Source organism: Egretta garzetta, unplaced genomic scaffold (genome assembly GCF_000687185.1).
Source record: "Egretta garzetta isolate BGI_Z169 unplaced genomic scaffold, ASM68718v1 scaffold341, whole genome shotgun sequence".
NCBI classification, from domain to species: Eukaryota; Metazoa; Chordata; class Aves; order Pelecaniformes; family Ardeidae; genus Egretta; species Egretta garzetta.
In genome coordinates this window covers 72,660-87,965 of record NW_009258546.1, presented here as the reverse complement: position 1 = coordinate 87,965, position 15,306 = coordinate 72,660, and the positions used below count along the sequence as shown (strand labels likewise).

The 15,306-nt window shown below is 45.4% G+C and overlaps 2 protein-coding genes across 7 annotated transcripts in view; one reads left to right on the top strand and one right to left on the bottom strand.

The window, feature by feature from the left end:
- Positions 1-5,707, top strand: part of ARPC5L (actin related protein 2/3 complex subunit 5 like) — a 6,497-nt gene extending 790 nt beyond the window's left edge. Inside the window, exons 2-3 of the mRNA XM_035903136.1 lie at positions 85-482; positions 2,655-5,707. Of these exons, the coding sequence (XP_035759029.1) occupies positions 85-482; positions 2,655-2,717 (461 nt within the window). The 3' untranslated portion in view covers positions 2,718-5,707. The remainder of the gene's footprint in view (positions 1-84; positions 483-2,654) is intronic.
- The window catches only part of GOLGA1 (golgin A1), a 19,983-nt gene continuing 8,661 nt past the window's right edge, over positions 3,985-15,306 (bottom strand). For 3 of the 6 annotated variants that reach the window (XM_035903142.1, XM_035903140.1, XM_035903143.1), the window contains exons 12-23: positions 14,577-14,672; positions 14,174-14,326; positions 13,847-13,942; positions 13,010-13,099; positions 11,817-11,919; positions 10,778-10,935; positions 10,213-10,299; positions 9,900-9,974; positions 9,365-9,424; positions 8,379-8,549; positions 7,325-7,411; positions 5,608-6,658 (exon numbers count right to left, since the gene is read on the bottom strand). In XM_035903142.1, the coding sequence (XP_035759035.1) occupies positions 6,578-6,658; positions 7,325-7,411; positions 8,379-8,549; positions 9,365-9,424; positions 9,900-9,974; positions 10,213-10,299; positions 10,778-10,935; positions 11,817-11,919; positions 13,010-13,099; positions 13,847-13,942; positions 14,174-14,326; positions 14,577-14,672 (1,257 nt within the window). In that variant the 3' untranslated portion in view covers positions 5,608-6,577. Of the gene's footprint in view, positions 5,079-5,607; positions 6,659-7,324; positions 7,412-8,378; positions 8,550-9,364; positions 9,425-9,899; positions 10,062-10,179; positions 10,300-10,720; positions 10,936-11,816; positions 11,920-13,009; positions 13,100-13,846; positions 13,943-14,173; positions 14,327-14,576; positions 14,673-15,306 lie in introns of those variants that run through there. The other 3 variants (XR_004843174.1, XM_035903141.1, XM_035903144.1) reach the window with 3 other exon arrangements.

Below are 15,306 nucleotides of genomic sequence, written 5' to 3'. Positions count from 1 at the left end.
GGGGGCAGCAGCGGGGCGCCCGGGGCCTTGCCGTGACGCAGCGATGCCCCAGGGACCCAATCAGCCCCTGGCGCCGCTAACGAGCGATAGAGCGCTGTGCCACGCTCTCTGCGTGGGCGATCCCCTCGCGTTCCCCCCTTCCTCCTGACACCCGGAGTGAAAAACGCTCGCCCACTCGGCTACAGAAACACACAGCCGTCAGCGTGGCCAGGGGTCCGGTCAGCGTGGCCTTGTCGGACCCAGGCTGTGGGATCCCTCCCAGCTCTGCAGGTCCTCACGTTCTCCTCCTTTCCCTGTCTTCGCAGGAGCAGGCCCAGGGAACCATGCTCAAAGTCCTCACGTCTTTTAAAAGCAGTGAAATAGAGCAAGCAGTGAATTCCTTAGACAGAAATGGCGTTGACTTGTTAATGAAGTACATTTATAAAGGATTTGAAAAGCCGACAGAAAATAGCAGTGCAATATTACTTCAGTGGCATGAAAAGGTAGGTGCTGGGTGCTCTCGGCTCGGCCACGCTCTGCAGGGTCCCTGTCAGCACTTTGATGAGAGGAGGCTGATGATGGCAGGGGGCTCGTCCCCGGGCAGCACCACGACGGGCGTTTCCTTTTATCTTTGGTCTCGCTGAGCTTGGACTCGTTAAGGCTCTGCCTGTGCATTGGCGCTTACCCTCAGCCAGGGGAGAGGCAAGACCCGGGGCAGGAGGAAGCGTTGCGCCGCCTTCTGCGCCAGTGAGCGCGGAGGCCCCAGCGAGGGGAAGGAGCTGGGAGCGGAGGCGTGGGTGGCTGAGCGGCGCAGCGGGCAGCGCTCCTCCGGAGCCCAAGTGTTCGGCTCAGGTCTGGCAGCTTTCATCAGCCGAGCGCTGTCAGCAGCCAACACGGCACAGCTCAGCAACAGGAGGTAGCAAACCTGCTTGGTTTGCGCAGGAGAGGCTTTGGAGATCTCCAGAGAGATTCCCCTGGGCTCCGGAGTGGTCCCCCCGCGACGCTGTGAAGTGACCATTGCGGAGGGTGGGACGTGCTCCTCGCTGGCTGCTGAGTGACCCCCCCGCGGAGGGGACGAGGCGGCTGCGCGGTGCCACCACCTGCAGCCAGGACCCCGAGTGACGTCTCCCCCAGCTGCAGGGCTTTCAGCTGCAGCAGCAGCTGCCGGTGCTGCTCCTGGGAACATCAGCCCCGGGAACGCTGCCGTTCCCTGCACCACCGGCGCTGTAGCAGCGCAGCCTGCTGCTACTAATGCCGCTGCTGTTGTCACACAGCACGGGTTTCTTCCTGCGATACCTAAAGACACGCTTTGTGCAGCCACTCCAGCTGCTAGCAGCGGTCACCGGCTCTGCAGGACCTTGACAGGGGAGGAGGAGGAGGGAATTTCTCAGGACAGCAAAGAACGCGTCTCTGCTTGGTTTTCTTTTTTTATTATTTTCTCTTTTTCCTGTTGTTGTTTCCACCAGAGACTGTTTTCAGGTAACCGTGGGTGGGTGCCCCGGTGTGTAGCGTTACACACCACCCCCCTGACTGGAAGGGTGACGGTGCTCAGAGCGTGTAGGCGCACGTAGAGCGTCTCATCCTCTTTGTTTCGAAAGGAAGGCGGCAGGGCTGAAGCAGGCCGGGCAGGGTTTAAAACCTTGCTGGTGTGCTGCTTCACGGCACTACCGGTAAGGCGGGTGGCTTGCTCAGAGAGGAGTCAGCTGCTCGGGAGCAGGACCCACCCCTCCTCTGAAGAGGCCTGGCTCTCGTCCCATGCCTGCCCGGTTTGGTAACTGGGGAGCGTTCCCAGGCGTACAGCGCAGGCAGGTTCTGCGCCGAGTGGACGCTGTGCAGTCATCGGTTTCCCAACGACAGCGAGGGGTCTCGTGCTGCTGACCCTTGTTCTTGTGCCACGCACTGTGATACCCACTGGGCTCTGTTTGAGTTATGTCTGCAAGGGTCGCAGGCCTTGCTTTAAGCAGTCAGCTCTAATATTTATTTTTTCCTAATCAAGTCCATCTTCTTCTCAACTAGGCAGGTATGTTATTCACACAGAGGGATGCAAATGAAACTGAACCGAGCCCTTTCCCCTTCAGGGACAGGGGAGGTGAGACATCCTGCAGTGTCAGTGACGTGCAACACGGGTATCCATCTCTAGATCCAAAGGATGGTCGCTTAGATTTTGGAGAATGTCATTTTCAGATTTAATGGTATATGGGTTACTGAGTTATTGTATTTGGTTCTGTCTACCCTTCAGTCCCTCATCTCTTACATCAGAGTACATGTACAGAGCATTACTGCATAGGTCCTGCAGTCATGTGAGTCAAAGATACTCTCATCTGCATCTACAGAGGGGAAGTGAGGCACAAACTTCCCAAGACTGGAACAAGCAAGGATCTGAGCTCAGGTCTGAGCTCCCCCGTCTTTAATGTCTGCATGTGCTAGAGAAAAAATAGATTTTTCCCCAATTAACTGTTTCAAAAGACTTGAGAGCAAAAAAGGGGCGGAGTGAGGTGGAACAGCCCAAGCTGCCTGCATGTGAAAAGTAAGTTTGTGGAGAAGAGCCATGTACTTGTCGGTTATTAAACACGCAATTGTTTGTTCTTTTAAGACGCGTTTTGTGTGCGACGTAGCAGACGCCTTGCGTGACGCGGTGACTCTGTAACCCCTCTCTCCCTTTCCCGTCCCCGCAGGCATTAGCAGCAGGAGGTTTAGGTTCCATAGTACGAGTTCTTACAGCAAGAAAGACTGTTTAAAAGGCTGTGAACTTGAACCAAGACGACGATCGGTTTTGGACTCAGAAGAAGGAATCGGCTGAAATGACACTGGTCCATCTTTACTGGAGACTGCAATCCACTGAAATACTATGGACACCTCCTCTTGGAATGCTTTTAACCTTAAAAGTGGGGGAAGAGTAAAGGTATTCCCGCATATTCCGACTATCAAACACAGAAGCCAAGACATTCTCCTGATCCCTTCTTTAAAAGGCAGGGAGAAGGCACGCTCCTGCCTCCTACTACTGTAAGTGAACAGGTATTTTCAGATGCTGCTTTATCCAGGTGCGGCAATAGAAGAGCCGCGTGCGCTGCTTACTGAAGAGGTGGCTGTGGCCTTGGCAGATGCAAGATCCTGACAGCTCACGGGCGGGAGAAGCGTTTTTGTACGGAGAAGTGGTTTTGTACGGAAGGTCAAAGGACGAATTGGGCCACGGGGTTGGTTTCATTGTAAAGTGCCTGCTGCATCAATAAAGTTCTTGGATCACGTGAGTTAAGTAATTTATTTTTCGCTAAATCGTAAGTCTGACACTTACTCAAAAGCAGGCCAGCACTACATCAGCGCTAAGCTAGGCGTCCACCTTTGCATGAATGCTCTTAGCTCCAGCTATCTACAGAGTTTGTCCTCAAATCCAGCTATGCTGGCTGGAGGGAGACCAAGCTCCGCTGTTCTCATCGAGGCTTCTAAAACTCAGTGAATATAATACATAATCACTCATGGTTTGATTTTTATATTCTTGTCCATCCTAGAAAGTCAGGAAAATACTTCAGAATGTATTTCTGTATTAGCGCATCCTCGCCTTCTGAAGGATCTGGGTATAGCAAAGCGATCTGCTTCCTTTGAGTCAGCGTGCACGTGTGGTTTAGCCTTGATTTGTCCAGCAGGACACAACTGTTCAAACCATCGCTGTCTCCACCGTCAGCTACAGGAGGCTTGGCAAGAGCGCAGGGGTTGTACGGCGTCCCTGGGGCTCGGCTGGCCCCGAGTCCGGCGGGGTTATCTGCCAGGATGGAGCCCTCCTTTCGGCAGGGATGCGCGTACTCCACGCGAAGCAGCTGCTCAGGGATACCCTGCTCCATTCAGCCTTTGTTTCTGTCAGCTGCTAAAAGGGCAGCAGCAGCAGCTGTCCCCGGTGAGAGAGGATTTGCAGAGGCAGAAGCACTCGGCCTCATTCCTGGCCTAACTCCCTGTGAGAAGTAGGGGCCTTTGCTAGGTGGCTGACACCCCCCTTCTTACCAGGGGCAGAAGGTGGGTTTTGTTTGATGCTTTAACATTCCCTCAATTTTAAATAGCTATAGTATCCCAGGGGAGATAACGAAAACGATAAGGAGAAAGAAATCAAGATTAGGGTTTTGATCCAAAATGTATTGCACCACAAATTTCATAGTGTTTCATAATACAATCCGTATTTACAGCATAGAAGGAAGGAAATCCAATGGCCATAGAAAGGATTATGTATACCACTGTTTTTATACAAGGGAAAGTGCATTAGCTTTTAAATACATGTATACACACGATTCTTGCTCCGATATCGAAAGAAAATTCAACACTTAAGAAGGCGTTCTTAGGGTAAGCTGGTCCTGCGTGAGCTTTGGGATCTTAAATTGAAGTTGTGTTAGTGAATCTTAAGATTCTGGGTTGCCACCCTCTATTCTAGGCTGCCTGCGCTGCTTTTCTCACTGTTCAGCAGTAACCTTTCAAGCCAGGATCAGCATAAACCGATTAGTCGCTCAGCAGGCATCAGCCTGAGTAGAGGGGATCCTGTCCCCTGCTCTCGGGTCCCACAGAAACAGGCCAGGGGAAAGGGATGTTCTACAGAAAGAGACCTTGGAGAATAAAATCTTCCCAGAACTGCCAGGGTTATCCTGCCCCTGCTTCTTTCAGTCCAGGAGCAATTGATATGCACCCACTTTTTGATTGTCTATTTTCGTATTAGAGCAGAGCTGTACTCCTCCCATAAACTTCCCTATGCTGTCGCTAAGTGCCACGGATCAGGTTACTAAAGGCTGTGTTTGGACAAGCTTTAGTCTACTAAAAAAAAACCCTGTTGGTTTTCTTAGCTTTAAATAAATACAACCTAGCTTTAAACTGAGGAGTGTCACTTGTGCCACAGCACTGGCTACCGCGAGTACCTGTGCCTGGGATACGGCCCATCAACAGAAGGGGGGAGGTCAGCCAGGGTTTACGGATTTGCAGCACATTTACCGCCCCGATAACTGACCTCACGTGGAAGGATACTGTTATCTTCAGCACAGCACGAGTGTGCACGGAAGCAGGGAGCAGCTCACGTGCTGTAACTCTAACACTACATCTCGACTGCCACCACCGAGGTCGCTCGGCCCCTGTCAGCAAAGCAAAGTTAAAAACCTGAACAGTGACTGTTCTCCACTAGAGGACAGGCTGAATTTTCTTGAATATGTTTCATAAAAGTATTATTAGTAACACGAACCTCATCGTAAGAGAATTACCAGAACTGCAGCCTGCTCATCAGATTCTAGACATCTGTAGGTTTTTTAAGATATGTCCCCTTTGTAAGAAGCCAGACTTACTGCTGCTTCCCATTTTCATCTAGATTTTGCAGTGGTGCTAATAACTACGGGCAAAACCGTGCTTCCACTCGGTGAGGCAAGTGCCACCTTGGTCCCCTTTTCTTAAGGGGGAAGGAAAGCAAGCTGCTGGAACCAAGATTTATTCATTAAGAGTTGAATTTTGCCCTCAAAACCCAAAACCTCATGAGCAGCATTTCTTTTACCATGTAGTTAGGACACAGTTAACAGCCAACTACATGTTCGTAACAGTTTTTAAGCATCAGTATTTGAAGTACAGAAAACCACAACCAAAGAGGCGGATACTGGTTATGAAGATTTGTTGCTAGCAGACTTGGAAGAAGAAAAAAAAAGAAAAAAAAAATATCGAAGTGTTTAGTACCAACATTCTTCACCCTTTGTCACTAGACAATTTTTTTTTTTTTTAAATAAAAGATATTCTCAGTTTACATTTACAATACCTGGAATTCAGCTTTAAAAATTTAAAATGGTTTCCTACCCCTTCTTCCCAATGCTAACAACCTATGGTACAGGCTAATAGATTAGTTTTAAAGGCGACCGAGTATTAGGTACTATAATTAAGACCATTTTAAATATTATTTTTCTTTAAGAAAAGTAAAATCAGACAACTCTAAAGTTGTGCTCTCAAATTAAATAATCATCATCAACATGCAGCCTTCAGGACTGCAGGCCAGGATATATGCACCTTAAATTACACAGTGATATGAAAAAATGCAAACTATTAGTTATGTCAGTATAACAAGGCAAGGCAGATGTCTTTTTTGGTTAAAGCTCCTGCTCCTGTTCTTTGAAAGGCTTTTCAAACTGTCACAAACTCAACACAGTACTGCCAACGGGGTTTTTTTCATTGCTTGCTTTCCACAGCGAGACAAGGAAGCTTTACTGTGCCTCGAGTTACTCGACTCTAGCCCTCCGCAACAGAAGCTGGAATCACCGTCATACCAGACGCACGTGTTAGAAGCTCGGACTGCCAGCACCAGTGTTAGTGAGGTTAACGTTACCCTTTGGTGCCAAGGAAACAAGACTGATGAGCACAAGGAGCTGACTTCCATCAAGAGACCATCGAGACAATGGTCTCCAAATCCAACCCGGAGAGGTGTTTCCGTTTGCAGTGAAAATTCCTCCTTGCACAGTACTGGTTTTGTAAACAGTGTCAAAAGTTCTTGTACAAAATACTGCAATGACAGTGATTAAGACACACCTGAATTAGTGTGTTCAGCGTTCTTTTCACAGAAAAAAGCGGCTAGGTGCTGACTGCCCGTTTTCAGGTTCCTTTAAGGCCACAGTGTCCTTGGGCTCGAGATAGACGGCCGGATACTGCCTTTAGGAGATGGCTTTGACCCAAACCACGACATCTAGGACAGGAAAGCACAACATTACACTAGCTTCACACTTTTAAGAAGCTGAAGATTTGAAAAAGAGAGAACATAGGCATCTCCCCATCGTTTGATGCAAATAACTATTTATAAAGCAGAACGCTGCAGACTTTGGACTGAAGAAGTGAAGATAGTTTCATACAACCCCATCTGGAAGAAACAGCACCCGTTTTCCACACGGGAAGGTCACTGAAGACTACGCTTACATATAGTCCTTTAAAATAATTACAAACCTACAGTCATTTAAACACAGTTTAGTCATCTAGTATTAAACTGTTCCCTGAACAACGGAAAGGAGAAACAGATCTAGGTATCTAAGCCCAACACCAAAACAACAAACCAAGAATCTGGCTTCCTGCTTTTAAATATTTGACTGTACTCCAGCAAGGAGCTTCTAGCTTCCCTCCAGGGACCACGTCCACTGGGTTGTTAGTCCTCTGAAGCACTGGGAAGCATTTCCCGCACTAAAAGGGACAGTTTCTGACATGTACATATGGGATTAGCTAACATTTTAATAATAAATTACATTTATTTTTGTAGCCGAATTTTGGAAAAGATACTTTCCATGATCTCCCAGCATCTAAGAATTTTCATTCCATCTGCTGGGAGTCCTGTTTGTGACTACAAGTGGAACAAAACCCTTACCTTGTACTCCAAAGTTTCTTTAAGCATGTTTTCTTCCTCTTGTGAGAAATTCAGTAACACGGATACAGCTTTAATTAGATGGAATGCCTGAAAGAAACCACAGTATTTTGTTGCTTATGATGCTCTCAGGCTCTACATTCTGGGCTATGGTGCAGCACAGTTTTCCTGTAGCTTTGGTCACAGACTTTCTAGTCACAGCTGCAAAGAGCAGACCAGCAGCCTTCCGTTATCCCCAGTTCCAACAGACTGGGATGGCCTATATCTTAGTTCTTCTGTTTGTGTTCCCTGGCTTTCTGTGCTTTAACATTGGTTTGCGTTGGTTTGGGGAAAGAAGACAAATGGGGAGCCTAGTTAGTTAGAACAGAGAGGCAGCTTGGCTCCTGTGGCATCCTAGGTCTTTTAAGCTTTGAAAAGTTGATCAAACCAGCGTGCAGGCAGGAAAGCAGCACGCCGTTTTAAACATACACGGAAGTACATTAACTCTACAGTACTAATATTCTAAATGGGACACACAATGCAGAGTTAGTGAAAGAGTCGAGCACTCGGCTTACCATGGAATCACACAATTATTTCTTGATCTCACTCGCTGACTTGCAATTAAGTATGTTGTTGGCATGACTTTTTTACCTTTAACTTTTTTGACACTATGCAGAGAATGTGAAGGAGCTCCAAATGCACAAGGAATTGCCTCTTACAGATCAACAGCAAGTGATTTATGTCTCTCTCTCGTTTTTTTTTTGCCATCTTAAATGTACAACCACTCTACTTACACACTTCATATGCTTTTCAGAGTGGTGCAGAGGGAATGTCTTGTAGCTTCAGATCTTTAACTCCCAGACATAACTACCTCTTAAAAATTCACATTTCCCTTTCATTTAGTTCATAATAATCTGTACTTCCAAACATATCACTGTTAGCTATTTTGCTTCATTGTGCTAAATCAGTCAACAGCTTTTTAAGTGTAAAAGTACGGAACCGGCATAGAAGAGTCCTTCGCAGGTAGCAGGTGTTTCTAGAGAAAGGCAGGACTTGGAAGGTAAGTGTACATCTTTACCTCAGATTCCCGGCAGGACATGAATTTTAGTACAACGTGTTTAAGGTATTCAAAGTTTATCTCCCTTGAGTCATTTAAATCAGAGTTGTTTGTGACAGTCACAGAAGCATTAGGCACTTCAGAATTTGCTTTTTCACGTAATTCAGGTACCTCACTGTCAGGCCTTATTTTCTAAAAAGAAGAAAAAGAGAAGTACATTGTAGACTCTGTCAGATTGACACCGGGAGAGGATCCGGGTCCAAGACACCTAACACAGAGGGCGTGTACCCACAAGGTGGGTACAACCTGGGCATCAACAGGATGAGCTTCTCACCCCTCGTGGGATCATGGCAGGAGTGCCTTCACCTCTCCCCAGGCTCCAGGACAGAAGCTAGTTGCTGTTAGCGTTAGGTGTGCATTACCCAAACCAGCATGGACCCGGCACCATGGTAGAAACTATCACCCCATAATTTTCTTTTATCGCTAGCCTGCTCTGTGCCTTTCAAAGGAGGGCTTTCTCCAAAAGCATTTTCAAGCTCAGAACAAAAATAACAACATCGGAAAATTTTAAAGTTTCTGTTAATTTTTTATAAATAGAAGAATTTTTTCTTGGAGGGAAAAACTGTTGTAAGAGGGATTAAAGGGGAGCTTACCCTGGGCCAGAGATCACTCCCATGGTAAAACTTAGCTGAACAGCAGCTAAGCAGAAATCAAACCTCAGTTGTTCACTCTACAGAAATGTATTAGATGCCCAAGATTACCAAACACAGGTCTTCTGAAGCTAAAATTCTCTATTGCAAGAGCTGAGTTGTGATTGCTGTCACACCATCCATTCAATAAATGATCCAGAATAACGTACTTCCTTAATTTAAGTGTTCACTGATCTGCCTGCAAACATCCCCAGTAAAAAAATGATGCTCTAGCTAGCAGTCAAGCTTTTGGAATTAGTAGTGCAAGTAACTGTCAGTAAGTGCCAGCTGAAGAGACTGAAAAAACACAGCCCTTACCAACTCTTTCTGGAGGGTTTTCTTGAGTTCTGTCATTCTTTGCTGAAGCTGCTTTATCATCTGTAAGCAGAGCAAAGGGTAGTGTTAATACAGTATTCATTATCGGGACATTTTGACCCACAGGTATCTAGAAAAACCCATGCAAACAAGTGTAATGAATGAAACAATCATTAAACAACATTGACAGCTCTGAATAAGCAACCTGAACGTCTCGCCTGTCTAGCTGCACACACTAGCAGGCACGGGACGGGATACTTGGGCTTTCGTGTGACAGCACAGTGGAAGTGAACTGAATTCACTTTCCTCTAAAATAGGTAAGGATTCCTACAATTCTGGCTGCACATTTTATCCACTGTTGCTAGATCCTTGTACAATCCAGAGGAAAAAAAACTGACTCACAGAATGCCAGATACAAATTGGATCTGCCATTTTGGCAAGCCTGTCCTTCTAAGGCTGCAGCATGGGCAGCACCAATTATTAGGCTTCCTAATTAAAAGGGGAAAGACTAACAGCTGTTTCTGCTGTTTCAGTTCACCTTGTTTTTCTCAGCAATTTGCTGCTCCAGCTCTCTGTTATCCTTCTGAAGTTGAATGACGTCTGCAGCTGCGACCTCTCCATTCTGTTCCACCACACGGTTTTCTGGAGAATGTAAATGCTTGCTGTTCAAGGCTCTCGTCGATTCCTCTAGTTCTGAAACCTATAGACATGAAGACAGTGAATGGCAGAGGTATCATGACATTTGCAGCCCACAAACACTCCCCAGGGAGAAAGCTGGACTGCTTTTTGGTTATTGTTTTTGGGGGGTGGTTGTTATCCTTCTGAAGTTGAATGACGTCTGCAGCTGCGACCTCTCCATTCTGTTCCACCACACGGTTTTCTGGAGAATGTAAATGCTTGCTGTTCAAGGCTCTCGTCGATTCCTCTAGTTCTGAAACCTATAGACATGAAGACAGTGAATGGCAGAGGTTATCATGACATTTGCAGCCCACAAACACTCCCCAGGGAGAAAGCTGGACTGCTTTTTGGTTATTGTTTTTGGGGGGTGGTGGTGGTGGTTGCTTTTTTAAACCAGTAAGCACTAGGGGCACTCTAGTTGGCATCTCTCACTGGTCTGCTTATTGCTTTCGGGTCTCTCTCTCATTGGTTTCATAATGGTTGTCTCAAGACATTTTAGGAGTCCAATAAAATAAAGGGTTGTCTTTCATAAACCAGTCACAGATCTGACAGCAAACGGCTTTCTTTAGGAAGACAAATAATGGTGGTCTGCACTGCTGGTGTTTCAGGTCATGAGCAAGTTGTCAGAGTGAACAGCTCCAAGCACATATCGCCAGGCCTGGCAGAACTGGGGTCTCCTGCACATCTGCTTATTTTCCCCGAGAAGTCTGAACAGATCAGATTTACAGCCGCACTCACATTTTTCTCATGTTCACTGGCCAACAGACACGACTGTATCTGCAACTTCAGTTCATCAATTTCCTTCCTTGCCGTTTCTTCTTTCTCCACTGCTCGGATATTATTTGCTTCGATGTCAGACTGCAACTGATGCATTTGCAGCAAGACAGCCTCATGATCTGAGAAAGGAGAGACCTGCTTAGTATCAGTCTGCTGAATCAAATGGGAGTTTCTAATTATTTTTCTTAAACAAAGCAAGTTACAGTGACAGTAAATCCTGACCTTTTTGCCTTGCTGTGTCGTAAAGACAGAAAGATGGTGGAATTTAAGCCACCCAAGCTCACGTGCACGTTTTTCCAAAGGAGCAGCCTAACTGTCTGAAAGCCAGAGTGATTTTAATACTGAACGACATAATTATCAATTATACCTGCTCTAAAAACTATCAAAAGTCTGTGTGATTTGTGCTGCGACTGCACAGGAACACTCGGGGCCGAGCTGCGAGCACAAATGGCTAGCTGGCACAAATGGCTACCGACACATGGCTAGCCAATGGAATGGGGCAACAGGAGGCTACACAGTTCCACTCCCTTTCTAAATAACGGCAACACCCAAGAGAAACACGGTGGGGTTAGGAACTGAATGAAGATGACTGCTCTTCATTTTGTAGTGTGACTGGAATATCAGTTTGCAGCTGCTCTTTAAGAATGTACGTAATCTTTCAAGCAAGTGCAGTTTTTAAAGTGGTGCAATGAAGTGGCAGTTTTTGGTCTGTACCATTTGTTTCATGTTTTGCGCAAAATAATCATTTACAAAAAGTACAGCAAGATTTGTTATTTTATGGTGTATGAACATAAGACTTTGATTAGAAAAAGAGGGTTTGTTTTTAAGGACACAGCAGAGACTGTCCAGTTGTTACTGAAGGATACAAGAGTTTGAAAATTCTAATATATTAAATATGGAAGCAAAATCTACAATTATTAAAATCCATCAGACAAGCCCAGAACTAGAGGCTGTACTCAGATAAAGCTGTCTGGGATACAGTAGACTTGTTTGGTCTAACCTTGACTGAGTTGGTTTAGTTCTTCCTTCTGTTTTAGAAGCATATCACATTTTTCATGAATCAGCTGGTCTTTTTCCTTTATTAAGGAAGCCAGATGTGAAACCTTCAAAGGAGGCAAACAAACAAGTCATTAAAGATATATAACTAGAAGAGGGTATCAAAAGACTTCAACATACCTCAGAGGTTCAGAATTTTTTTTTTTTGTGGGAAGGACTGGAGAAGAATTCTTGTATCAGGGACAAAGGCAGTGGCTGGTATCTACAACTGGCAGGGGCTGCCTGAGCTCTGTGCTAGGCCACACAACACCTTGAAAAAGTGGTTTGCGCAGCATTAGCATTACAGATAATACAAGTGGATGTCTGTGATCTATCCACAGACTCACAGAAGGCATCACCTCTATAATGCTGACCTCATTAAAAAGCACTGAAGTCAATGTGCTGCGAGAGCTAAACCACACGTCACTTCTGATAAACTCTGTGCCACAATTACAGAATTGCCTCATAACCAGCAGGTGGCAGCTGTAAAACAGCCGCTGAGCAAAACCAGAGATGGCCTTATAACCCTTTTACATACAGCCGGACTAAGCAGGCACAGATCTACAGCAGTCCTAGAAGAATAAAGAATCCAAAAGAGGGGACTAAATTCAGTCAAATTTGCTCAGCTGGCAGTTCCCAGCTTAAGCAAACACAAGCTCGCATTATCCACCATGACAGTTTTTGGTAACAGAAGAGCAAAACAAGACTACCCAGAATTTATATTTGGTTCCTGGATACAACCTCCTCCCTACGAGGAAATGTACAGTTTTGGAACTGCTGTGCTCCAGAGGGACAAAGCTGTGACATAAGCACTGAAAGGAACAACAACAGAACGAGTAGGTTTCTTTAAGACAAACTGCCACAACCTGCCGTAACTCTTGAGCCTACAAACTTAGGAATATCCTTAACTTTGTAGTCAGCAACATTTTACATTCTTCCACTGGAATAACTCACCTAAGTTGATTACATTCCTGTGCAGGCTTTTACATAGACACCCTTAAGTTTCAAGTTTACTGAGGCAACCTCAGTCTTGCATGATGAGGATATGATTCTGATTAATGTTCCTGACTGTTGTGATAATTAAGTCCAAATCTAGTCTGGTCTGTGCAAGGTGGGGAGCACCGAAATGTATTTTATAGACTGTCAGTATTAACCAACCTGCTGCTGTAATTCCTCTCTTTGTTTTCGTGTTTCTTCTAACGCTTTGGCAATTTCAACGCTGACAGTCTCTCTGCTGCTCAATTCATTCTGCAAACCAGAAGTTATTCAGAGGTTACCTGAGACAGCTAAAATCATGTCAGTCTCTCACCTTTAAGCCCAAATCCATTAGCAACTAGAATTTATGGGTGTTCTAACACACCATGACTTATGCTTCCAAATGAGAGTTACTGTTCTGTTTTACTGCACTGCTGCTATTTGCACATGTAAGAGCAACACAGAACTGAGGAAAGAGGCCAAACATAGCCAATGCTTACAAGATCTTTTAGCCTGAAGTCTCTATTACAAAGAAGTAGCTCCTTCCTACAACTGATCTTTATTCCAGTTGTGCATCCAAGAATAGCTACAGAAAAAAAAAAAACCCACCTTCAACAATCTAAAATTACAGTCAAAGACTGAGTATAAGCTGTAAACACCTGGCCAACTTAAGTTTTTAACTTTTGTTTTGAATACTGTGAATGGAATTTGATGTTGAACTACTCTGTATTCATTACTGCTAACAGGATTTAAAAGCTCCTCATGCCTGACAATACCGGAATGTATTATTTCTGCCTGATTTAGGCAGACCCAAGCATTCTGTTTCAGAAAAGGATCAGCCATTTGAAATGCTCCTCAAATGCATTTGCACTGAGTACCAAAAGATGATTTACAGCTGTAAGGACACGCAATCTGAATGTAATGTGACTCCGAGTACTGAAAATGTAATACACTTAGCTGTTAACTTTCTCAAATTCGGCTCTTTATTTAACCAATGTCAATAACCAATTAAGCCCTTACCTTTAGCCTGTTCAATTCAGACTCTTGTTTTTTTAAAGAACTCTCATACTCTTCTCTGCTTCCATTAAGATTTTCATTTTCCTTTTCCAGCTGGCTCTGTAAAATAAAGATTGCTTAAATACTAAGCACAATTATTCTAATGCTTTGTTTAAACGATTTAATACTTCAAATGCTGTGTTCATATTTAGTTTCTCTAAGTATGAGATCTTCCATTGTAATGCTGGGAGCACTGAATAAGAACATTCAGACAACGTGCAAGGTCTACAAGCAGTGTTAAAATCATTTTGTGAAGACTCACATGGCCCGCTGAACAGTTTCTGTACTTACGATCTTGTGCTGAGTAGCTGCTTTATCAAATTCCCAAGCTGTTTGAAGAGCAGCAATTTGAGACTCCAGCCCAGTAATTTTCTGATCGCACTGATGTTTCTCACTTAAAATCTGTTGCTGTAGTTTACTTCTTTCATCCTCTAAATCAGTTTGCTTAAGAGAAATAAAGAACACTACGTTAATGGTATTCTGAAGCTCTGACAAGAATTGGACACTATTCCATGTGACATATACTCAAACGGAAGCAACACTATTCCTTTGGCAGCAGCGTTACGTACTCGTATACAGACACTAGTTTAGGAGACAAACAGCAAGAAAACACTTGAGTAATGAAACAAACACAGAGAATTGAGTGTCTCTGGGGATGCTGATCTGCCACTGGTCAGTGAAACATCATACTCACCAACTTCTGGATCTCCAGATCCTGATCAGCAGCTACTTCTTTGCTCTTTTTCAATGCTTCTGTTGCAATCTGTAGTTTTTGTTCCAGTTCTTTATTCTAAAATATAACCATACATTAAATTCCTTACCCACTGGCATCTACGTTATTAGAAAAAAATCACAGAATGTGGAATGACCCAGTAGGGGAAGGTAAACATTAAAACCACAAAACCACACAGGTCAGAGAGACTGCCTACTTGGCACATGCTGCTTTTAAAAACTCTTCATCACACCACAACCACCCAGCAATGGTTGCACTTCAGCTATTTGTTGCTTAGGACAGAGAAGATACGCATGAAATCTCTGAACTTTATAACCACTAGGCCCTTCACCACTGAAGGCGGGGAGATGACCAGAGATATGGATCAATTAGACTGGAGCGTGTCCAGAGAAGGGCAAGGAAGGTGAGGAGGGGTCTGGAGCCCCAGGCTGCTGGGGAGCGGCTGGGGGAGCTGGGGGGGTTCAGCCTGGAGCAGAGGAGGCTGAGGGGAGCCCTCATCGCTCCCTACAACTGCCTGAGAGGAGGGGGAAGCCGGGGGGGTCGGGCTCTGCTCCCAGGGAAGGGGCGATGGGACGAGGGGCAGCGGCCTCAAGTTGTGCCAGGGCAGGGTGAGGTTGGCCATGGGGAACAATTCCTTCCCCAAAGGGCTGCCAGGCAGTGGAAGGGACTGCCCAAGGAAGGGGACGAGTCC